Source organism: Rhinoderma darwinii, chromosome 10, assembly GCF_050947455.1.
Source record: "Rhinoderma darwinii isolate aRhiDar2 chromosome 10, aRhiDar2.hap1, whole genome shotgun sequence".
In the NCBI taxonomy this organism is placed as follows: Eukaryota; Metazoa; Chordata; class Amphibia; order Anura; family Rhinodermatidae; genus Rhinoderma; species Rhinoderma darwinii.
The window spans coordinates 8,885,849-8,910,433 of record NC_134696.1 but is presented as its reverse complement, the minus strand read 5'-3'; the positions used below and the strand labels follow the sequence as shown (position 1 = coordinate 8,910,433).

Here is a 24,585-nt window from a genome sequence, read left to right as displayed (position 1 = left end):
CACCAGCTCAGGTTGATCTCTGGGTTTTCTTATTGTTCCCATAAGACCAAATGTAATCATCACTTCCAGCAGGAATAAGAACATTTCATCTTTGGAAGAGTTTTTAGGCCAGCTCTCCACAGCAGAGGTAGCGCACTGGTAATTTTCTCTGTTCTCTGCTAATGAATTAGAGGAGTCAGGAACATGTGGGTTCTATCCCCAGGATCTCCTCCTTGTGTCTGTTTTTAAAGTCTTTCACCAGCTTAGGTTCACAAGGCGAGGCATCCTTTCAAAGGAGAAACGCATTGCCCTGTTGAGCGTCAGCCGCTTGCCAAAATTGTTGGAAAAACGTTGTCACCTTCAAGCACAAGCAACAAACTTGTATAAGTAAGGAGACCACCATCTACCACACATGCAGGATGCCTTGAACCTAGGGACATGGGCTAACTCCATAGCAAACCAAGCACTTAAGCCCCAAGCCACCACACTATCATACTGCTGGTCTTCCCAATGTGATCTAAAGTTTTTCTTCTTGAAGGTCCGATTACCCGTTTTTAAAAGAGGTGAAAAAAAATGTGTCCTCATAAGGCTGCCGTGCAGCTAGCTCACAGCTTGTGTGATCTGAGTTGAGTGTAGGAATCACTTCTATACAATGTGGGTTCAAACCCCCACATTGTCCTCCTGGTGACCTTGGGCTGCTCCCCCTTTCCCAAAGTGCTGCCCATGGAGGGATGGATTCTGATACCTGTTTGAGTGATGAGTATATTGCTGAAATTTGTAATAATCTACTATATAAATACAGCTGTCTCAAAAGAGACAGCTGCATAAGTAACTTTCTTTACATAATTAACATTCTTATGCAATCACAATCTCACTGCACTGCACTGCCTCCACACCACTATAAACACCACACAGGCAAAGTACCATTTTGGACAACAGGATTTGAACCAGGGACTGCACAGAAGACTCTCACAATTCAGACACAACTTAATCTCCACACCACCACCTCACATTGACATCTTGGCTTTCTTATTGTCCCCATAAGACCAAATATAATCGTCACTTATAGCAGGAATAAGAACATGTCATCTTTGGAAGAGTTTGTGGTTGGCACTCAGCAGCAGAGGTAATGCACTGGTAATGTTCTCTGCTGATAGATTAGAATTGTCAGGGATGTGTTGGTTCTATCCCCAGGATCTCCTCCTTGCATCTCAGTTTTGAAAGTCTTTTACCAGTGCAGGTTCACAAGGTGAGGCATCCTTTTAAAGGAGAAATGCCTTGCCTTGTTGAGTGTCAGCTTCTTGCCAAAATTGTTGGAAAAACATCACCAAGCAACAAACTCATATAATTAAAGAGCCTGCCATCCCCCACACAAGCAGCATGCAGGATGCTTTGAACCTAGGAACATGGACTAACTCTACAGCAAACCAGGCCTGGGCACTTAAGCCCCAAGCCACCACACTGCAATGCTGCCCAGCCCTCCCAATATGATCTAAAGTTTTTCTTGTTGAAGGTCCGATTACTCTTTATTAAAAGAGGTAAAAAAAAAAAATGTAAAATGTAAACGTCACTTCCAGCAAGAATAAGAACATGTCATCTTTGGAAGAATTTGCAGCCATCTCTCACCAGCAGAGGTAGTGCACTGGTAAAGTTTTCTGCTGATGAATTAGATGAGTAAGGGACATGCGGGTTCTATTCCCAGGATCTCCTCCTAGAAAGCCCTTCACCAGTGCAGGTTCACAAGGCAAGGCGTTCATTTAAAAGAGAAATGCATTGCCCTGTTGAGCGCCAGCCGCTTGCCAAAATTGTCAGAAAAAGGTTGTCACGTTTAAGCACAATCAGCTCATTCGTATAAGTAAGGAGACCGCCATCTACCACACAAGTTGCATGCAGATAACCCAGGTACATCGGCTAATACCGCATGTACCTGAACTCAGCACTTTAGCCCTTAGGCAAGGTTTTGAGCCCACTCCCTGGGATGAAAAGCAACCCCCCCCCCACGAATAGTTTTTAGGATGCTTTACTGTTGGCATGATGCAGAACTCATGGTAGCGCCCACCCTTTCTTCTCTGGACAATCATTCTTCCAAATGTCCCAAACAGTCTGCAGGGGCTTCATCAGAGAAGATAACTTTACCCCAGTCCTCTGCAGTCCAATCCCGGTACTTCCTGCAGAGGACTGTCCGCAATGTTTTTCTTTTAGAGAAGTGACTTCTTTGCTGCCCTCCTTAACACCAGGCCGACCTCCATAAGCCTTCACCTCACTGTTCGTGCAGATGCACTGACACCTGCCTGCTGCCATTCCTGAGCATGCTCTGCACTGGTGGTGAACTGATCCCGCAGCTTAAAGAGACTCTGTCACCACATTATAAGTGCCCTGTCTCCTATATAAGGCGATCGGCGCTGTAATGTAGGTGACAGTAATGCTTTTTATTTAGAAAAACAATCTATTTTTACCAAGTTACGACCTATTTTAGCTTTATGCTAATGCATTTCTTAATGCCCATTTGGGCGTGTTTTACTTTTTGACCAAGTGGGCGTTGTTCAGGGGAGTGTATGACGCTGACCAATCAGTGACCAATCAGCGTCATACGCTTCTCTCCATTCATTTACACTGCACATAGCGATATAGCTATATCGCTATGTGCAGCCACATAAACACACTATAACATTACTGCAGTGTCCTGATAATGAATATACATTACCTCCAGCCAGGACGTGATGTCTATTCAGAATCCTGACACTTTGGTAACGTTTCTGTGAGATTTACAGCAAGGCTAGCGTAGGATCCTTTTCATTGACTCTATCGAAAAAAGCTCCAAAAACGGCAGTAAAAAACGCTGCGAAAATTGCGAGTGGCTTAAAAAACGTCTGAAAATCAGGAGCAGTTTTCCCTTGAAAACAGATCCGTATTTTGAGACGTTTTCGAGTTTGTGTGTGAACATACCCTAAGACAGCTTAGATACACTGGCTAAGCAGAAACTATCACACGTAATAGGCTTAGATATGCAGCTCAATATACCCTATCATATATAATCGCTTAGATACACCAGCTCATCAGGCAGTATCACACATCATAGGCTTAGATACACCAGCTCATCAGGCAGTATCACACATCATAGGCTTAGATAAACCAGCTCATCAGGCAGTATCACACATCATAGGCTTAGATACACCAGCTCATCAGGCAGTATCACACATCATAGGCTTAGATACACCAGCTCATCAGGCAGTATCACACATCATAGGCTTAGATACACCAGCTCACCAGGCAGTATCACACGATAGGCTTAGATACACCGGCCTAGTTCTATTCTTGTCTATGTTTCTACATTCCAGAGCGGAGCACTTGAGGTTCCTGTAAATCCATCAGCCTGGAGACGTCCCACACACCAGTGAAACCGAAACTGTCAGAGCCGCTTTTCCCAGAAACCACAGAACCGAGTCCCCATTACATATTGTTAACAAGATTTCGGGGGGAGCATGGCTTTCTGAGACTTGTAGTTCCACAGCGCCGCTCTGCTATGACACAGCATTGTGTGCTGGCTCTACTACGTCAGGAAAAGCAGCGCAAATTTTTACATCCGGCATTGGGCTCAATAGATCCAGTGGTGACTGGTTACAGAACAGGACGGCAAAAGGGGCAAATCCCTCCTCAAGACATATATGGTGGTATTTTTTGGGCACTGTCTGGCGGTATTATTTGGGCACTGTCTGGCGGTATTATTTGGGCACTGTATGGTGGCAATATTTGGGCTCTGTATGGTGGTAATATTTGGGCTCTGTACGGTGGTAATATTTGGGCTCTGTATGGTAGCAATAATTGGGCTCTGTATGGTGGTATTATTTGGGCTATGTATGGCGGTATTATTTGGGCTCTGTATGGCGGTATTTTTTGGTGACTGTATGGTGATGTTATTTGGGCACTGTATGGTGGTAATATTTGGGCTCTGTATGGTGGCAATATTTGGGCACTGTATGGTGGTAATATTTGGGCACTGTATGGTGGTATTATTTGGGCTCTGTATGGTGGCAATAATTGGGCACTGTATAGTGGTATTATTTAGGCTCTGTATGGTGGTATTATTTGAGCACTGTATGGTTATGTTATTTGGGCACTGTAGGGTGGTAATATTTGGGCAATGTATGGTTGATGTTATTTGGGCACTGTATGGTGGTAATATTTGGGCACTGTATGGTGGTAATATTTGGGCTCTGTATGGTGGTATTATTTGGGTCCTGTATGGTGGTATTATTTGGGCACTGTATGGTGGCAATATTTGGGCACTGTATGGTGGCAATAATTGGGCACTGTATGGTATTATTTGGGCACTGTATGGTGGTATTATTTGGGCACTGTATGGTAATTTTGCAGCTGTGATTGTGTTACGGTCTGTAATCTTTTAATACATTGTATCTGTATCATGTACATCTTTCACCTAGATCCTGCTTTTCTTGGCCCCTTCCTGCCTCCGGCCTCTACACAATGTTTTGCCCCCACACTCAGACTTGGCACTGGCCCTGGTTTATGTCCGGACTCCATATTGTTGACAGACCCCGCCTGCCCCATGATGTCATAGCTGTATGATGATGGCGATCTCACCTGTGGACCTTGCTGTGACGTAACCCCATGCCCGCACTCACAGGCCCATCACCTCGGAGCCGTTTTCTGTTCATGCAAACGGTTAATGCTCAGAAATAAGTGACTGTAGTAAACACCCTGCACAGGGGCCGGGCCGGCGAGGGGGGAGGAGTGGCCTTCATGTAACGTCCAGTATGGGGAGGAGGTATAGGAGGGAGTGATTCTCTGCAATGCTTCTAGGGGAGAATACCTCCGTAAGGGTATGTGCACACACACTAATTACGTCCGTAATTGACGAACGTATTTTCGGCCGCAAGTCCCGGACCGAACACAGTGCAGGGAGCCGGGCTCCTAGCATCATAGTTATGTACGATGCTAGGAGTCCCTGCCTCGCTGCCGGACAACTGTCCCGTACTGTAATCATGTTTACAGTACGGGACAGTTGTCCTGCAGCGAGGCAGAGACTCCTAGCATCGGACATAAGTATGATGCTAGGAGCCCGGCTCCCTGCAGTGTGTTCGGTCCGGGACTTGCGGCCGAAATACGTCCGTCAATTACGGACGTAATTAGTGTGTGTGCACATACCCTAATATTGTATGTGACGGGGCCGTCGCTGCCGTTGTAGGTCGCATTCACATGCGGGAGATTTGTTACAGAAATTTCTGCGACTGAAAATCAGTTCCGTTCATCTGACTGGAACTTGTAGAAATCCCGGCACCTGCTGCAGAAACATCCACAGTTAGAGGAGTGGAACTGATTTTCAGTCGCAGAAATTTCTGCAACAAAATCTGCCGCATAGAACCACATTCTTAGGGTGAGTTCACACAGGGCGGATACGCTGCATAAAAAAAGTACACAGCATATCCACCCTGGACGACGCAGGGAATTCCAACTGAAAAACTGCACCAAATTGTGGTTGTTTTTCAGCCGGAATGTCCGCTGCGGAAAAAAAGCAGGTAAAACCAAAAAAAACTTATACCTACCTGTAGCCATGGCCACGCATCCCTCCGCCATCCTGCAGCCCGCCCTCCGGGGATGTGGTTTCATCCCATGTGACCGGCGCAGCCTGTGATTGGCAGCAGCAGTCACATGAGATGAAACGTCCCCTTGAGGACGGTGAAGCAGGGAAAGCTGGGTAAGTATGAGATTTTTTTTTTTTACTCCTAGTGGCGAACTTTGCGGTGAAACCGCAGCTTTTCCATCACAAAAAAACGCAACATCTGCTATTTGTAGCGGGTTTTACCTCCCATTGAATTCAATGGAGTAAATCCGCAACAGCAAACCAGCGATTCTGCAACATAATGATACATACTGCGGATTAAACGAACGCACCGCAGTCAATTTATGAACGGTTTTTCGGTGGGTTTTTTAAGCAGCGTGCGGATGAGATTTGTTCAGATCTTATCCACACTTTTGCTACTGTAATACGTTGCGGATTTTCCGCAATGAGATCCGTTGCAGAAAATCCACAGTATTTACGCAACGTGTGAACTCGGCCTTAAAAAACGTATCTTGCAAGTCCAGTTCTAGTGCGCTGGGAATGTTATATTTTTTTAATTCATTCTTCTCGTGCTACATTATCGCCCATTGTAGAGTTGTATGTGAGCGGTACATCTCCTCTGATCTCACCATGACATCACTGCCACCTGGCTTAGAAGTGCAGAGTTGTCATAGGGACATTTTGTGGATCCAATTCACCTTCCACATTCTAAATGCGGCTTATTGTAAGTTAAAGGGGTTTTCCCACAAACACGTGTCCCCTATCCAGAGAATAGGGGATACATATGTGATCGCTAGGGGTCGGACTGCTGGGTCCCTCAGTGATGATGAGATCAGGGAACCGGAAGTCCCATAGAAATGAAGCGCTGACCGATTATAACATGGGTTTTGTGGGAAAACCTCTTTAATTACCCGTAAGATTTCTTAATCAAGATTAATATAGACGGTAAAAAAGTCAGTAACACTAGTATTGCTGTCTGTCTGTACCACGGTGAGGCCTTGTTCACACTGTGCAGATTTTGATGGAGAGGAGATCTAGAAGACCTTCCTTTATGTATCTCTTCGGTTTAGGTTCCATTGCTGGTTTTGGCTTAAAAAAATAAAATACATTCAAAATCTGCACCGTGTGATCAAGGTCTAATATAAGATTTTTTTACCAATGCATTAGGAAAAAAAATAAATCTCTTTTTGCTGTTCCCGCCATTGGAAGAATGGAGACCTGAAGGCCGGGGCCACACCGAAACTTTTCATAGCGCTACTAATTGTTTTTAACTATTGAGTGACCGCTGCTGTCCACATGAATAAATAGAGTTGCAAGCAATCTTGTGGACAGCAGCGGTCACTCAACAGTTAAAAATCAATCAGTAGCGCTACAAAAAGTTTCGGTGCAGCCCGGGCCGTAGAGGAGGAGTTTGTACTACTATCGCCAATGGCTTTCCGACCTCATTGTTGAGGTGTCTTCTTCTTATATACTAATCCAAATAGGCAAAGAAAACACAGGGGTGTAACAAACACAAGACGGAGGGATGAATAGGAAGGAGAGAGATACGTAAATGTGTGACCGAGTGACCAAAAGACAACTCTCCATAGTCTCCAAAATGGCTGATAATGTGAACTTCCTGTCCCCGGTAATAGTAGAAAGAGCAGCGGGGGGAACAGAAACTAAAGCTCTAACAAGTAGGACACGGAGCAGACTAAGGATCCTTTTACACCGGCCAATTTGGGCCGTAAGAACGAGCACCGATCAATGAGACATCGTTGGTTTGCTCCTTTCACAAGGAGCTATGATCAGTACTGTATGGGGAGGAGCGATCCTTACTACGATCGCTCGTCCTCGTGCATCTCCATGGCGGCAGCGCGTCTGCCTGTTTAGACGGCGTGCTGCGGACAAAAATAATATTTTGTGCAGCCGCGATCAGCCGATGGACGAGTGTATACACATGAGCGCTTGTTTGGCCGATCATTGGCCCGTGTAAAATGGCCTTTAGAAAAGAGGAGCATTTATGATTATTTAGGTACTTTTCTTTGTACTATTCGTTACAAGCCCTCTGTAAGATGTCATGCAGTTTAGTGTTGTCATAGGGACATTATGTTGCTCCGGATCTTCATAGGTTTACTACTTCTATTCAAGTCATTGTGGATGTGAACATCTGGATCCATCTATTGTTTCTACGACACTCCAGAGCTGGCAAAGCATCGTGGTAAAGGCAAGCGCGGAGTTAAGGAGGAGTGGAAATTGTAAGGCCCTGTTCACACGACGCAGATTTGCAGTGGATTTTGCATGCATCCAAAATTGGATCCAGGAGAGCAGACCTAGAAGACCTTCCTGTATATATTTTTTTCTGTTTAGATTCCATTCCTGGTTTTGGCTTAAACAATACATGCAAAATCTGCAGCGAATCTGCACTGTGTGAACAAGGCCTAAGGAATAGCTGGAGTGGGCTCTGCATAATCAGTTCATAACATGCCTATAATATACATTATTTACATACATGTCTTTTAATATATTAACATAATTTTTATATTGTTCTGACTTTTACTTCTCTATGGGGGCTGCCATTTTTTTTTCATCTCTTTATGTGTCGATTTTCGACACATACAGAGATGGAATACGGCACATACAACCCCAAAGAGAATGCGAACGGGAGCCGTTCCATTCACTGCAACGTACGCCGTCTGTGTGGGAACGACGCATTTGCCGCTCCCACACAGACCAAAGCGAAGCTCGTTCACAGAGCGAAATCCGGTGCCATTTTCATGTGGACCGGAAGCCGCTGCCAGACAGTAAGATGACGACTTCCGGCCATATGTCCAAAGAAGCAAAGCCACAAGGAACGTAGACCATCGGAGGCGGCAGGAGAAGGTAAGTCATGTTCGTGTGATACAGTCTGCTGAGCCCTGTATCTAATCCTCCTACACTGTGCATTCGCTCAGAAAATGGCGGCACGCAGTGTAGGAGGTTTGAAGATTCAACCCCCTCCTCCTAGCACTAGCCAGAATAAGGGAGGGGGGATAGTGTGAGGACGCTAGAGAGAGAGTGTGTCTTCTCCAATTTTGCAGCATAAATCAATGAGATTGCTTTACCACATTGACCACGCTGCAATTTTGGGAACTGCTCCCTCTAGTGCTCAGCACATGGAAATGTTATAAATTAGAATTTAATTTATAATATTTCCTGAAAATTAAAACAATGTGTAATCACTTAAATATTAATGGTTTAACTGAAAAAAAAAAAATTCTAGCGAGACATTCCCTTTAAAATGTACTATTAGAGTGTGGCAGGAGGTTAATGCCTCGTGCCCTCTTCTTTCTAAGACCTATCACTATTGCCCCTGGGCCTTCGGCCCTTTTGATACCACGCTTCTTTTTCAATGTGGACACACAATCCTACTTACCTTCATTACTTAGAAAGACGGGTTTACTCTTGAAGGACTTTATACAAATTTAGGACTTTCAGACTCTACGTGTTAAATATGTCACCGGGTATAACACCCCAACTTCCTTCTCGCCCTTTGAAATTCAATTGCAAAGTCCAATGGTCCGGGAAGGTGCCTCAGCTAATGGATATGATTTTTTTTTACTGTCTCTTGAGAGGGTAGACCAATTGGAACTTATTTCTAAATGGGAACGAGACTTGTAACTCTTATTCTCGGAGGATCAAAGAATTATTTTGAAACCCTCACATGGGTTTTCATGTTGTATTAAAAGAAGAGAAAATTCCTATAAGATTATGACACGCTGGGATGGGGAGATCTCAAGAGATCCCTCCAAACTGTTGATGGCTTCAGAATGTGGAATCTGTTATTTGCCCTGTTTTATATCGTTATTACACGGTTCATATATTCAGATTGCTAGATTTACATAATTTCTCCTGTGCTTTGCTAATCCCACAGGATTGTCGTCGTTCCCCCCCCCCCCCACATTATCCTTTTCTTTCCCTCCACTTTCTCTTTTCCAGTTTCCTTACATTTATTTTTAGATTGTGTGCATATATCAAGGTCCTTATATGCGATTTACGTATTTTCTGGTCAATAATGAAAAATCTGACTGATATTTGTTGCAAAATGTTTTGTTATTATTTTGCCAACTCAATAAAAATAGTTCGAAAACAAAACAAAGCTGACGGCAGCGTTCAAGAGAATAGCGGCGGAGATCCGAGGTGTCAGAGAACATGGGGGTGTTTGGCAGTGCGCCCGCCATGTTGTGTGTGACCGTGTGCGCGCACACTTGTCAGGAGCGGGGAAATAGCTAGATTACAGCGCCGCTCGGACTTCATTCAGGTGTTACAATACTAAGCTGTGCGGCCGCACAGCTTAGTATCAAACACATGAATTAACGTTATTGGGCCATTTGAGGGAGCACGGCAGCGACATAGTATCGATATTTCGATGCATCGTGCAACCCGGGATGAAGACAATAGACAGTTGGCAGAATTCAGCTCCGGAGCCTGCAAATGAGTGATTGCAGCTCTGGAGCAATACTGATAACATATCAGGAAGTTACCCATAATGCAACGCAGCAGCTGCAAACAGCTCTCATGGGGTAATCCCGCCCACTCACGTTTTTTCATACAGTAATTTTTTTTCTCATTTAATGGTTTATAAAAAGAGACAATTATTCTTACGATACAAAGTAACAAATCTGTACAATAAATAATTACCAGGAAGCAGATCTGGGGGGGGGGGGGGTCTTTCCTGCACCGTTAAATACGGACAGAACTAGAGTCTTTGATGGTCGTCACCTTGATGTCCAGTCTGCGCAGGTGGGTGGAATACAGTGATACTAATGATAGAGGGTTATGAACCCTCCCAGGACAGTGCTATATACTGGGTGAAGCATTAGATACCACCACCTGCCCCGGTGACAGTCATGAGTCCGCCTCGCTGGGTTAGATCTCGTCCTCCGGGATGTTAAGTGCTCTTGTGGGCTCGCTCTTCTACATAAAGCTGCATCTATCAAACAAAGAAGAGGAATCCACGGTCATGGAGGATGAATGTCCTCAGGTGTAAGACTTACACGGTACAATTTGCCCCGATCAAGGGCATAACTACGCGGCACTAGTGCCCGATGGAGCCCAAAAGCCCCTGCAATTATTCACACCATGTCAGAAAGCAAGTCGTCAAAATCCATAGCGATCTGCCTATAGCGAATCCTGACCGCGTGAACATACCCCAAAGCCTGATCAGTGAATAATAAAAAGTTCTGCAACTTTCTAATACACTTTGTGTTTCAGTTACACTCCATTTAAAAAAAAGAAACACAAAAAAAAACACTTGCGGTCAGTGAATGGAAACATTCAGAGGCTGAAACCCCAACGCCTGCAGATTGTTACAATATATCAGTGTAAGCAGACCTCTATGCTGTCCTGGGCTCCAGGCTGTAGACCTTACCTACACTGGTACATTCTAACAACCTATCAGATGTGTGGGGAGGACTAGATCAGGATAGGCTTTCAGCCTCTGAATTGTAAACAAGAATACGTCCACTTACTGACAGCAAGCAGAAATCTTACAAATGGCAAGTAATATAAGAACAAAGTATATTGAAAGTGGCAGAACCTTTCAGTATACAATCACTATCAGGCATCAAATTCCAATAGTCCGGAAAAATAAGCCGGGATAAGATTCCAATCACTCAGCACCTGATAATCTGGACGCTACGTCAGTGGGATTGGACTATCAGGTGCCGGACGATTGGAATTGTACTGGAATATGTAGGGGGATAAATCTGCTTACGCCCCTTCTTCTCGCTTTACGGTTAGTTTTTTTACGTACACTCCAGTATAACACATCCACCTGTAATATGGAAGTGTAAGTGTCCGCGTCCTGGGGTGCCAGACACGGTGTATAGAGCGACTGACCTTCAATATATCAGAGGTCATCGTTTTGAGAGGTATGAGGCGCGGCTCCTGCATGTGAACATCCTGTTCATCAGCCAGAATCCAGGGGAAATCCTAGAGAGGAAGGAGAGGGTCACAAAAATAAAATCACAGCCAGGACATTCAAAAAGCAATGACTGCGCAGCAGAACGTCCACTAGGGGGCGCCTAGAGACCTGAATACTCCAGCAGTGAAGCCCCTTGAATGAGGTTCTGGGGGTCACGCAAATGCAATTTTCCTGCTAATCCAGCAAGGGACTCATTTTATTGCATTCCAGATTAGCAGATTAAAACATTAAATACCATATGACATTTTTGTTGCCGTGTAAAACGCCAGTGTGATTTATGTCTGATATCAAGTGGCTCCTTGTAAAATCCAAGTGATGCGTTACCTTTATGACCTGAATCTTCTCCATGTTCCTTGTTGCGGCTTCTCTTGTGTGAACGAGTAGAGTAAATGTGCAACCTGCCAAAAGCAATGGCGAGATGACAGAATTAGAATTGCACCAATTACCTCCCCGACTCCCCATGTGGGCCAGATGGACACATTATGGGGGGCTCAAATATGGACAATGCCACTGCTTGGTGGAGGGATCACCTGCATTATATCCCACATCATAAAATCACGTGAATTATTCATCTCATGTTATGGATGCCAGACCATCAGGTTGTCCAGATTACAGAGTGCCGTACTAATGGAATATCACAGCTCCCGACACCTCTGGCAAACAGACGACTGTTCATGGGGGGTGGGGCACGGCTAGCCAAATGTAACGCATGGACAGTTCAAGTCCGAGGGTAATCCGGAGCACAAATATGGTATATGGTACAGGGTTAGAGATGCTGCAAAGTAAGAATGCTTTCAAAAATAGAAGTGTTTATATTTTTTTTTTTATCAATTAACAAAACACAAAGCGAATGAACAGAAGAGAAATCTAAATCAATATTTGGTGTGATCGCCCTTTGCCTTCAAAGCAGCATCAATTCTTCTAGGTAAATGCACACCGTTTTTGAAGGAACTCGGCAGGGAGGTTGTTCCAAACATCTTGGAGAAGTGACCACAGATCTTCTGTAGAGGTCGTTTCCTCAAATCCTTCTGTCTCTTCATGTAATCCCAGACAGACTCGATGGGGAGATCAGGGCTCTGTGGGGGCCACATCATCACTTCCAGGGCTCCTTGTTCTTCTTCACACTGTAGATCGTTCTTAATGACTTTGGCTGGATGTTGGTCCTGCTGCAGTATAAATTTGCAGCCAATCAGACGCCTCCCTGACTGTATTACATGATGGATAATTATCTGCCTGTATTTCTCAGCATTGAATCCTGACCAAATTCCCAACTCCATTTGCTGAAATGCAGCCCCAAACTTGTAAGGACCCTCCACCATGCTTCACTGCTGCCTGCAGACCCTCATTATTGTACCGCTCTCCAGGACCCTCCACCATGCTTCACTGCTGCCTGCAGACCCTCATTATTGTACTGCTCTCCAGGACCCTCCACCATGCTTCACTGCTGGCTGCAGACCCTCATTATTGTACCGCTCTCCAGGACCCTCCACCCATGCTTCACTGCTGCCTGCAGACCCTCATTATTGTACCGCTCTCCAGGACCCTCCACCATACGTCACTGCTGCCTGCAGACCCTCATTATTGTACTGCTCTCCAGGACCCTCCACCATGCTTCACTGCTGGCTGCTGATCCTCATTATTGTACCGCTCTCCAGGATCCTCCACCATGCTTCACTGCTGCCTGCAGACCCTCATTATTATACCGCTCTCCAGGACCCTCCACCATGCTTCACTGCTGCCTGCAGACCCTCATTATTGTACCGCTCTCCAGGACCCTCCACCATGCTTCACTGCTGGCTGCAGATCCTCATTATTGTACCGCTCTCCAGGACCCTCCACCATCTTCACTGCTGGCTGCAGACCCTCATTATTGTCCAGCTCTCCAGGACCCTCCACCATCTTCACTGCTGCCTGCAGACCCTCATTATTGTACTGCTCTCCAGGACCCTCCACCATACGTCACTGCTGCCTGCAGACCCTCATTATTGTACTGCTCTCCAGGACCCTCCACCATGCTTCACTGCTGGCTGCAGACCCTCATTATTGTACCGCTCTCCAGGATCCTCCACCATGCTTCACTGCTGCCTGCAGACCCTCATTATTATACCGCTCTCCAGGACCCTCCACCATGCTTCACTGCTGCCTGCAGACCCTCATTATTGTACCGCTCTCCAGGACCCTCCACCATGCTTCACTGCTGGCTGCAGATCCTCATTATTGTACCGCTCTCCAGGACCCTCCACCATCTTCACTGCTGGCTGCAGACCCTCATTATTGTCCAGCTCTCCAGGACCCTCCACCATCTTCACTGCTGCCTGCAGACCCTCATTATTGTACTGCTCTCCAGGACCCTCCACCATGCTTCACTGCTGCCTGCAGACCCTCATTATTATACCGCTCTCCAGGACCCTCCACCATGCTTCACTGCTGCCTGCAGACCCTCATTATTGTACCGCTCTCCAGGACCCTCCACCATGCTTCACTGCTGCCTGCAGACCCTCATTATTTTACCGCTCTCCAGGACCCTCCACCATGCTTCACTGGTGCCTGCAGACCCTCATTATTGTACCGCTCTCCAGGACCCTCCACCATGCTTCACTGCCGCCTGCAGACCCTCATTATTGTACCGCTCTCTAGGACCCTCCACCATGCTTCACTGCTGCCTGCAGACCCTCATTATTGTACAGCTCTCCAGGACCCTCCCCCATGCTTCACTGCTGCCTGCAGAACCTCATTATTATACCGCTCTCCAGGACCCTCCCCCATGCTTCACTGCTGCCTGCAGACCATCATTATTGTACCGCTCTCCAGGACCCTCCACCCTGCTTCACTGCTGCCTGCAGACCCTCATTATTGTACCGCTCTCCAGGACCCTCCACCATGCTTCACTGCTGCCTGCAGACCCTCATTATTGTACCGCTCTCCAGGACCCTCCACCCTGCTTCACTGCTGCCTGCAGACCCTCATTATTGTACCGCTCTCCAGGACCCTCCACCCTGCTTCACTGCTGCCTGCAGACCCTCATTATTGTACTGCTCTCCAGGACCCTCCACCATGCATCACCAGTGCCTGCAGACCCTCATTATTGTACTGCTCTCCAGGACCCTCCACCATGCATCACTGCTGCCTGCAGACCCTCATTATTGTACCGCTCTCCAGGACCCTCCACCATGCATCACTGCTGCCTGCAGACCCTCATTATTGTACCGCTCTCCAGGACCCTCCACCCTGCTTCACTGCTGCCTGCAGACCCTCATTATTGTACTGCTCTCCAGGACCCTCCACCATGCTTCACTGCTGCCTGCAGACCCTCATTATTGTACCGCTCTCCAGGACCCTCCACCCTGCTTCACTGCTGCCTGCAGACCCTCATTATTGTACCGCTCTCCAGGACCCTCCACCCTGCTTCACTGCTGCCTGCAGACCCTCATTATTGTACTGCTCTCCAGGACCCTCCACCCTGCTTCACTGCTGCCTGCAGACCCTCATTATTGTACCGCTCTCCAGCCCTTCAGAGAACAAACTTTCTTATGTTACAGCGAAATATTCACATTGTAACTCATCAGCCCGGAGAACCTGATGACGTTTTTTTTGTTCCCCAGTTCCTATGTTTTTGTGCATTGTCGAGTCGCTTGGCCTTGATTCCACGTTGAAGGTTTGGACTTTTGGCCAAAGTTCTTCATGAAGACTACTTCTGTCTAGACTTCTCCGAACAGTAGATGGTTGTATCTGGGTCTCACTAGTTTCCGCCAGTTCTGAGCTGATGACACTGCTGGACATCTGCCGTATTCGCAGGGAAGTAAGCATGATGTGTCTTAGATCTGCTGCACGGTTTCCTTGGCCGACCACTGCGGCTTCGGTCCTCAACGTTGCCCGTTTCTTTGTGATTCTTCAAAAGAGCTTGAACAGCACATCTTGAAACCCCAGTCAGCTGTGAAATCTTTGCTTGGGAGACACCTTTCTGATACAGTGTAACTACATTGTGTCTTGTTGCTGTCCTCAGTCTTGCCATGGTGGACCTCTGATATGAAACGGTCTTCCACAACCTCACCTTTGTAGCAGAGATTGGTTGGCTGTTCCTCACCCAGTTTTAAGCCTCCTACACAGCTGTTTCTGTTACAGTTAAAGGGGTTATCCAGTCGCTAAAAATTGATGGCCTGTCCTCAGGATAGGCCATCAATAGCGGATGGGTCCGGGCAGACTCCCGGAACCCCCAATCAGCTGTTTTGAAGGGGGTACGAGCGCCACTTCCTTTTCATTATTACTTGTTCAGTGAATCGTCGACAGACGTAGCGGCGATTCACAGGTATTTCTGCCTTTTCTCCCATTGAAGTGAATAGGAAAAAAGCTATAATACCTGTGAATTGCCGCTATATCTGTGTCGATGATTCACAGTGAGCAAAAAGAAATGAAGGGAAAGCAGCGCTCGTACGCTGCACCCTTTTCAAAACAGCTGATCGGCGGGGAGCTGATCCCAGGAGTCGGCCCCCGACCCATCATCTGTTGATAGCCAATCCGGAGGACAGGCCATCAATTATTAGCAACTAGATCACCCCTTTAATGACTGTTTCAACCTACAAATAAAAATTATGATCATTATCTCCTGTTTGATACAATTGGTTAATCATACACCTGACTATAATCCTACAAAATCCACAACTTTGTGCAAGTATATCTAGAAGAATTGATGCGGTTTTGAAGGCAAAAGGCGGTCACACCTAATATTGATTTGATTTTTCTTCTGTTCATTCACTTCGCATTTTGTTAGATAAAAAAATAAATAAAAAATAAATATTAGCACTTTTTTATTTTTTTAAAGCATTCTTACATTGCAGCATTTTTCCACAACTGCCTAAATCTTTTGCACAGCACTGTAGGGCTTTTCAATAGCCTAACAGTGGCATCTGTCACCATCGGCTATTATGGGATCCCGTATGCATCAAGTAAAGTGTCATGAGAGTTCATGATGTATATGTATATCATAGTCTATGGGTGATGGAGGCCGCTGTTAGGCATTGGTCACAGGGTACGTTAAACGTATATGTTACACGTAGACCAAAAACGAACGGAGCCTAACCGTTATGCAACAGTTTCTTGATTTGCTATTACTGCCACCTAGTGGATGCCATGAGAAGTGTACCTGGGGGGTTGTTGTCCAGGACAGCGTCGCAAACACTGATCTTGAGAATGAAGGCCCGCAGTAACTGCTCCACATGAGATAGCAACGAGTCAGAGCTGTGAAGACATGAGAAGGACAGCGCATAACGTGCCGGGCAGCCATGATATTCCAGCTCCCCATCAGCGCTAATAGGCTGTATATGCTGCTGTTCACACAGGCGAATGAGATACAGACTATAGAATAATACAGTCTGCTGACTGATCCCTATGAAGGGTTTCAATTTCGATTTTCTCCATTACCTGATAGACAGCAGAGGTGGTTGTGCGATCTCGAAAACAAACCTCTCCACCGGGTGGTGCTCTTTATCCAGGATCACCACCACCACCTTCTCCACATCGTTCTGCAAATGTAAGAAATCAGGAGGTTACAGAAAAGACTGAGCGGAAGGTGAACTCCTCACATAAGCATGGAGCATCTCCAGCGACAGGAGGCAGTACTGAGCCCCGTCTCACCTTCTCGATGAGAGGCTTCACACAGTGCAGGGTGTCCTGGATGTAGCGATTGAGTTCAGGGTGACAGGACATCTGCAGGAAAAAAACAGATGAAGAAAATATTAGAGAACGGACTCCATGATATTTTATTATATTCTTCATTTGCTTTAATACAGCTCTGCAAACATTGATAGCGCTGCAGTGTAAAGCATGAGGGAGGGAAGGTGTATCAATCAGAGCATCGAATCAGACAGGATGTGGATTTCACACTCCAATAGAGACAATGGGTGGAAGCAGAACTCGCAGGCTCTATATCTATCCACACACACGGAGATAGGTATATATATATATATATATATATATGTACATGTGTGTGTGTGTGTGGGGGGGGGGGGGGGGGCGACTCACCGGCCATAAGGCCAAGGAGACCCCCCCCCCCCCCCGTGCTGCAGAATACGGATGTACCCCGGCGGGCGGCTACCTGCACTGGGACATTGTACTTCTTCCTCTTCTGGAAGATCCCGGTGGGGTAGACCTCTCGGACATACAGGATTAGATGGACGGCCACCTCCAGAAACTCACACAATATGTCCGCCACCACTGAGGAGAGCAACGAGAAGAGGTCAATGGTTATCAGTCTGAACCAGCATTTACCCCTATAACCCCCTCCCCACCCAGCTTTCTGAGAGTCCTGACCGGCAGAGTCAGTCTAATGCAGCCATGCAGATCTAATACTAGAGCGTTTAGTGTCGGGACACCCTACAACGAGAAGAAGAGGTTCATCTACCCCCACCAAACAGCCCCCCCCCCGAGCGTCAGACACGCTGTATGCTAATTATTCATCTCCACCAATCAGAAGCGTCAAGAAGAAAACGTGCCAGCGCCGCATTCACAAGTAACGGTAGGTTCACACGGTGCAGTCACATCGCGGTATTCGAGAATCACGGCAAAACTGCAGCGCCGTGAGAGAAACGTAAAGTGAACGCACCCAGAGGTACAGCGTTACATCACAGTCTATAGGTGACGTAACGTGGGCGTTCATGGGTGACGCGACCCGCACACCGCACTTACCCTGCCCGAAGTTCAGGTCCTGCCGAGTGATTGTGGTCATTGTGCCATCTGTGAAGAAAGAACCGCACTTTATATATCAGTATCAAACAGACACACAAGCGTCACCTGATCCGACTGCTTGCTGTCAGTGAACGGAACCATGCATTGTTTACGTCCAGAAACTCGTCCCGTCCACACATCTTGTTACAAGGGAGAGCGCTGATGTGATTTTTTGCTCTGAGGTTCCCCCATATTACAGTACAATATCCCCCTGTATTTACCCGTGCGCCGCCCCTCCTCCTCCCGGCCGCTGTTCTACAGACATCTGGTCGCACCGAAGATTACGTCACGCACGGCGCCCCGCCCCCTGTCAGTACTTAGTACCGCCTACTACCGCGCGGATCTCCTGCCGCAGGTCCTAGTGCCGCCGGATACAGTCAGCCTAAAATGCAGGGAATCCTCCTACTCTGCCGGCTGTGGGCTCATGCTGCGAGTCGTAGTCCCCCTATAAAGACGCAGACTGAACCGCACTGAGTGTGACTATATTAGAAATATATAAGGAATTGTTAGCACGTGGAGATGGGTGATAAAACGTAGAGACAGGTGGATGCGGTCAAGTGTTTGTTTTTACTGTACTAATGTATCCAAGCCTCCAATGTGTGATACTGTCTGAGGGAACTGAACTGGTGTATCTAAGCCTACCATGTGTGATACTGTCTGATGGACTGAACTGTACTGGTGTATCTAAGCCTCTAATGTGTGATACTGTCTGAGGGAACTATACTGATGTATCTAAGCCTCTCATGTGTGATACTGTCTGAGGGAACTATACTGATGTATCTAAGCCTATCATGTGTGATAGTCTGAGGGAACTGAACTGTACTGGTGTATCTAAGCCTATCATGTGTGGTACAGTCTGAGGGAACGGGAATGACCTCGTGTATCTAAGCCTATCATGTGTGATACAGTCTGAGGGAACTGAACTGTACTGGTGTATCTAAGCCTCTTATGAGTGATACTGTCTGAGGGAACTATACTGATGTATCTAAACCTATCATGTGTGATACTGTCTGAGGGAACTATACTGATGTATCTAAGCCTATCATGTGTGATAGTCTGAGGGAACTGAACTGTACTGGTGTATCTAAGCCTATCATGTGTGGTACAGTCTGAGGGAACGGGAATGACCTCGTGGATCTAAGCCTATCATGTGTGATACAGTTTGAGGGAACTGAACTGTACTGGTGTATCTAAGCCTCTTATGAGTGATACTGTCTGAGGGAACTATACTGATGTATCTAAACCTATCATGTGTGATACTGTCTGAGGGAACTATACTGATGTATCTAAGCCTATCATGTGTGATAGTCTGAGGGAACTGAACTGTACTGGTGTATCTAAGCCTATCATGTGTGGTACAGTCTGAGGGAACGGGAATGACCTCGTGTATCTAAGCCTATCATGTGTGATACAGTCTGAGGGAACTGAACTGTACTGGTGTATCTAAGCCTCTTATGAGTGATACTGTCTGAGGGAACTATACTGATGTATCTAAACCTATCATGTGTGATACTGTCTGAGGGAACTATACTGATGTATCTAAGCCTATCATGTGTGATAGTCTGAGGGAACTGAACTGTACGGTGTATCTAAGCCTCTTATGAGTGATACTGTTTTAGGGAACTGTACTGGTGTATCTAAGCCTATCATGTGTGATGCAGTCTGAGGGAACTGGAATGTAATGGTGTATCTAAACCCTTTAATGTGCGGTACAGTTTCAGGGAGCCAGAATATCTCGGTGTATCTAAGTCTCTCATGTGTGATACTGTCGAATAGAACCTGGAATGCCCCAATGTATCTAAGCCTCCCGTGTGTTATACTGTCTGAGGGAACTGGAATGTACTGGTGTGTATCTAAGCCTCACGTGTGATACAGTCCCGGGGAATCAGAATGTCCAGTGTATCTAAGCCTCTCATGTCTGATACAGTTTTTGGGATCTGGAATGTCCCGGTGTATCTAAGCCCCTCATGTGATACAGTCTCCTGGAACGCTCTGTGCTGCTGTGCAGGTATTTTCTTCTGGTTACATCTATTGATATAATTAGCGGTGGATTATCTGTCCCTGGCCCCGCCCATGGAACGCGGGATGGACGCCGTTGCTACAGTAACCAGTGTCAGACAGATGTCCTGTTCTTCTCATAGTCATTACTCTGGGCAGCAAAAATAACGCTACACGAAAACCCGGGATCTGCGATTATTAACCCTCGAGGCCCCGCGTTCCCGAGTCACTGCCGCTACTTAGGCCCTGTTCACACGACAGGGTTTCCCGGCCGTTCAAAAAACGTCCATCACACGAACGCAGTAGGAACAATAGACCCCAAATGGGGCTATTCACACCACCGATTTTTGACGGTCTGGGAAAAGCGGGCGTCAAAAAATGGGAAATGCCCTATTTTCGTCCGGCCGCCCGGCTCCCATAGCAGTTTATGGGGTCGGGTAATACACGGCCATCACTGGAATGTGTCCCGAGTGACGACCGTGTCTTCCGTCGCTCTCTCCTCCTTCTCCCCACAGTGCGAAGTGCATGTGAGGAGGAGGGTATTTTTTTGCTCCCTGTAGGAGCGGAATCCCCGGACACAGCTTCGGCAACTCTGAGGCCAGGGATTGGGGATTCCGCTCCAGCAGAAGTCCCTGATTTCACTGTCCATATATGGACATTGAAGTCAGCGCCACCGTTACAGGAGAAGTCCCTATCTACAGAAAGTTAGGGAAGGTGCCATCTATGGAGGGGGGGTGCTATGTAAAAGGGTCCTGTGTAGAACTACCTACAGGGGGGCTGTGTGGTATTACCTACAGGGGGGGCTGTCTGGCATTACCTACAGGGGGCTGTGTGGCATTACCTACAGGGGGTCTGTGTGGCATTACCTACAGGGGGCTGTGTGGCACTACCTACAAGGGGGGCTGTCTGGCATTACCTACAGGGGGTCTGTGTGGCATTACCTACAGGGGGGCTGTGTGGCATTATCTACAGGGGGGCTGTGTGGCATTATCTACAGGGGGCTGTGTGGCATTACCTACAGGGGGGCTGTGTGGCATTATCTACAGGGGGGCTGTGTGGCATTATCTACAGGGGGTCTGTGTGGCATTACCTACAGGGGGGCTGTGTGGCATTACCTACAGGGGGTCTGTGTGGCATTACCTACAGGGGGGCTGTGTGGCATTATCTACAGGGGGGCTGTGTGGCATTATCTAAAGGGGGCTGTGTGGTATTACCTACAAGGGGGCTGTGTGGCACTACCTACAAGGGGGCTGTGTGGCACTACCTACAAGGGGGGCTGTGTGGCACTACCTACAAGGTGGGCTGTGTGGCACTACTTACAGGGGGGCTGTGTGGCATTACCTACAGGGGGCTGTGTGGTATTACCTACAAGGGGGGCTGTGTGGCACTACCTACAAGGGGGGCTGTGTGGCACTACTTACAAGGGGGGCTGTGTGGCACTACCTACAAGGGGGGCTGTGTGGCACTACTTACAGGGGGGCTGTGTGGCACTACTTACAGGGGGGCTGTGTGGCACTACTTACAAGGGGGGCTGTGTGGCACCACTTACAGGGGGGCTGTGGCACTACTTACAGGGGGGCTGTGTGGCACCACTTACAGGGGGGCTGTGTGGCACTACCTACAAGGGGGGCTGTGTGGCACTACCTACAAGGGGGGCTGTGTGGCACTACTTACAGGGGGGCTGTGTGGCACTACTTACAGGGGGGCTGTGTGGCACTACTTACAAGGGGGGCTGTGTGGCACCACTTACAGGGGGGCTGTGGCACTACTTACAGGGGGGCTGTGTGGCACCACTTACAGGGGGGCTGTGGCAGTATCTACAGAGGGAAGTGTGCGGCAAGAAATGTACAAATGAAATTCATCCGATTTTAAAACGGACAGGGAAAAAAACGGATGCAAAACGGGTCAAAATTGGCCGTTGAAAACTGAGACATGGAACGGATGCAAAACGGACGAGAAAAACGGACCAAAACGGCCCTTTTTATCGGCTGACACTCGGACCCTGTCGTGTGAATAGAGCCTTATCAGTGACAAAACCTGGATAAATATGTAGGGGCCCCCGTGTTTAGATCCCGGGGGCCGGGGACCCAAAGTGTCATTGTTGTCACTCAGTGAAGTCAATGGACGCGTCTGTCCTCCCGATAACGGGGAATATAAAGTGGACAAACCCTTTAACACTCGTACTGTATGATATAAGCCACTATTGAGCTCAGGGTCGTTGCCACTTCCCCTCCCACACAAAGGGAGAAAACTGTCTCTGTCCCCGTCCCCTATTTACAGCATTAGACATTTATGTCGTATCTACATAGGAACACCCCTGTAAGTGACAGGCTGTAAAGTGAGAGCCTTTTTTGGGATCAGCCTGCAGTGGAGCTTGTTTGGCCACTAGATGTCAGCACATGTGAATATTACAACATGTGGACATGACAAAATATAAAGAGAGGCTTTAATTAAAGGCGATGTCCAGTTTGGACTAACCATCACTTTCTGCTGCCGGACACCTGACAACTAGCTGAATGGCTGTTATCTTGTGGGGACCCCTAAGCTTCCCATCCATGAAGATGGCATTACTGATAGGGTAGAGAATGAAGATGGCATTCCTGATGGGGCAGAAAATGAAGATGGCATTCCTTATGGGGCAGAAAATGAAGATGGCATTCCTGATAGGGCAGAAAATGAAGATGGCATTCCTGATGGGGCAGAAAATGAAGATGGCATTCCTGATGGGGCAGAAAATGAAGATGGCATTCCTGATGGGGCAGAAAATGAAGATGGCATTCCTGATGGGGCAGAAAATGAAGATGGCATTCCTGATGGGGCAGAAAATGAAGATGGCATTCCTGATGGGGCAGAAAATGAAGATGGCATTCCTGATGGGGCAGAGAATGAAGATGGCATTACTGATAGGGTAGAGCATGAAGATGGCATTACTGATAGGGTAGAGCATGAAGATGGCATTACTGATAGGGTAGAGTATGAAGATGGCATTACTGATAGGGTAGAGCATGAAGATGGCATTACTGATAGGGTAGAGTATGAAGATGGCATTACTGATGGGGTAGAGCATGAAGATGGCATTACTGATAGGGTAGATCATGAAGATGGCATTACTGATAGGGTAGATCATGAAGATGACATTACTGGTTTCTAAGTTGATTTCTTAAATGTTAGCGGGCAGGGAGCATGGATCAGGTCACTGGTCGGCTTTACCCGCTCTGCCTGGTATTTAATTGCCAGTGTCCTGCTCAGCCTGGGGAGATATTAACCCCCACAAAGGTCCAGGCTGAGGGGTCTACAGGTCACTGTCCAGATGTCCAGGCAGATGTGCTAAACCCCCCAACCTTCCACCCTAGGACTCAGGGGTTACAGGAGGACAGAGGGGCAGTCACAACATCACATCCTGCCGTCTATTGTCTTCCTGCACATTCTCTTCTTTGTTTGCTGCTTTCTCATTCTCTCTTTTTAGCAGTGGAGACGAGCACCGAGTATCCAGAATATCTATCTATCTATCTATCTATCTATCTATCTATCTATCTATCTATCTATCTATCTATCTATCTATCTATCTATCTATCTCATATCTATCTATCTATCTATCTCATATCTCATATCTATCTTATCTATCTTATCTATCTATCTATCTATCTATCTATCTATCTATCTATCTATCTATCTATCTATCTCATATCTATCTATCTATCTATCTATCTATCTATCTATCTATCTATCTATCTATCTATCTATCTATCTATCTTATCTATCTATCTTATCTATCTATCTTATCTATCTATCTCATATCTATCTATCTATCTATCTATCTATCTATCTATCTATCTATCTATCTATCTATCTATCTATCTATCTATCTATCTATCTCATATCTATCTATCTCATATCTATCTATCTCATATCTATCTATCTCATATCTATCTATCTCATATCTATCTATCTCATATCTATCTATCTCATATCTATCTATCTATCTATCTATCTATCTATCTATCTATCTATCTATCTATCTATCTATCTATCTATCATCTCAGCGTTTTCCAACCATGGTTTCCTGGGGTTCCTCAGAAGAAGCAGCAGCAGATCCTTTACTTCTCTAGTAGGGACGTTGAACCTATTTCATCCTGCTCAAAGATGCCTAAGATGATGTCAAGCAAAGCAGTCGACAAATCTTGGCCAGAGTAAGGCCTGATTCACACGAGCGTGTTAAACGTCCGTGGGACGGCCGTTGAAACGGCGCCCATCTCCACGGACAAATGTTGTTCAATGTGGCCGTTCACAAAGCCGTTGTTTCAACGGACCGTGTGAAGGGTCCGTGAGAAAATAGGAGATGTCCTATATTTTCATGTATCAC

At 46.7% G+C, this 24,585-nt stretch overlaps 1 protein-coding gene across 1 annotated transcript; it reads right to left on the bottom strand.

Moving 5' to 3' along the window:
- Positions 1–9,654: 9,654 nt before the first annotated feature.
- Positions 9,655–18,526, bottom strand: MAD2L2 (mitotic arrest deficient 2 like 2). The gene is made up of 9 exons (XM_075840640.1): positions 18,446–18,526; positions 18,186–18,233; positions 17,596–17,714; positions 17,136–17,207; positions 16,923–17,023; positions 16,645–16,739; positions 11,829–11,902; positions 11,420–11,512; positions 9,655–10,511 (listed from the first exon to the last, which is right to left on the bottom strand). Exons 2-9 carry the CDS (start codon positions 18,223–18,225, stop codon positions 10,470–10,472), a joined length of 636 nt encoding a protein of 211 aa, XP_075696755.1. The 5' UTR covers positions 18,226–18,233; positions 18,446–18,526; the 3' UTR covers positions 9,655–10,469.
- Positions 18,527–24,585: the final 6,059 nt, after the last annotated feature.

Coding starts and splice junctions, on each gene's coding strand:
- MAD2L2 (XM_075840640.1), bottom strand. CDS start 18,225: ATGACCACAATCACTCGGCAGGACCTGAACTTCGGGCAGG. Junction 17,715..18,185: donor GGACCTGAACTTCGGGCAGG/GTAAGTGCGGTG, acceptor TGCTCTCCTCAG/TGGTGGCGGACATATTGTGT. Junction 17,208..17,595: donor AGTACAATGTCCCAGTGCAG/GTAGCCGCCCGC, acceptor TTTTTCCTGCAG/ATGTCCTGTCACCCTGAACT.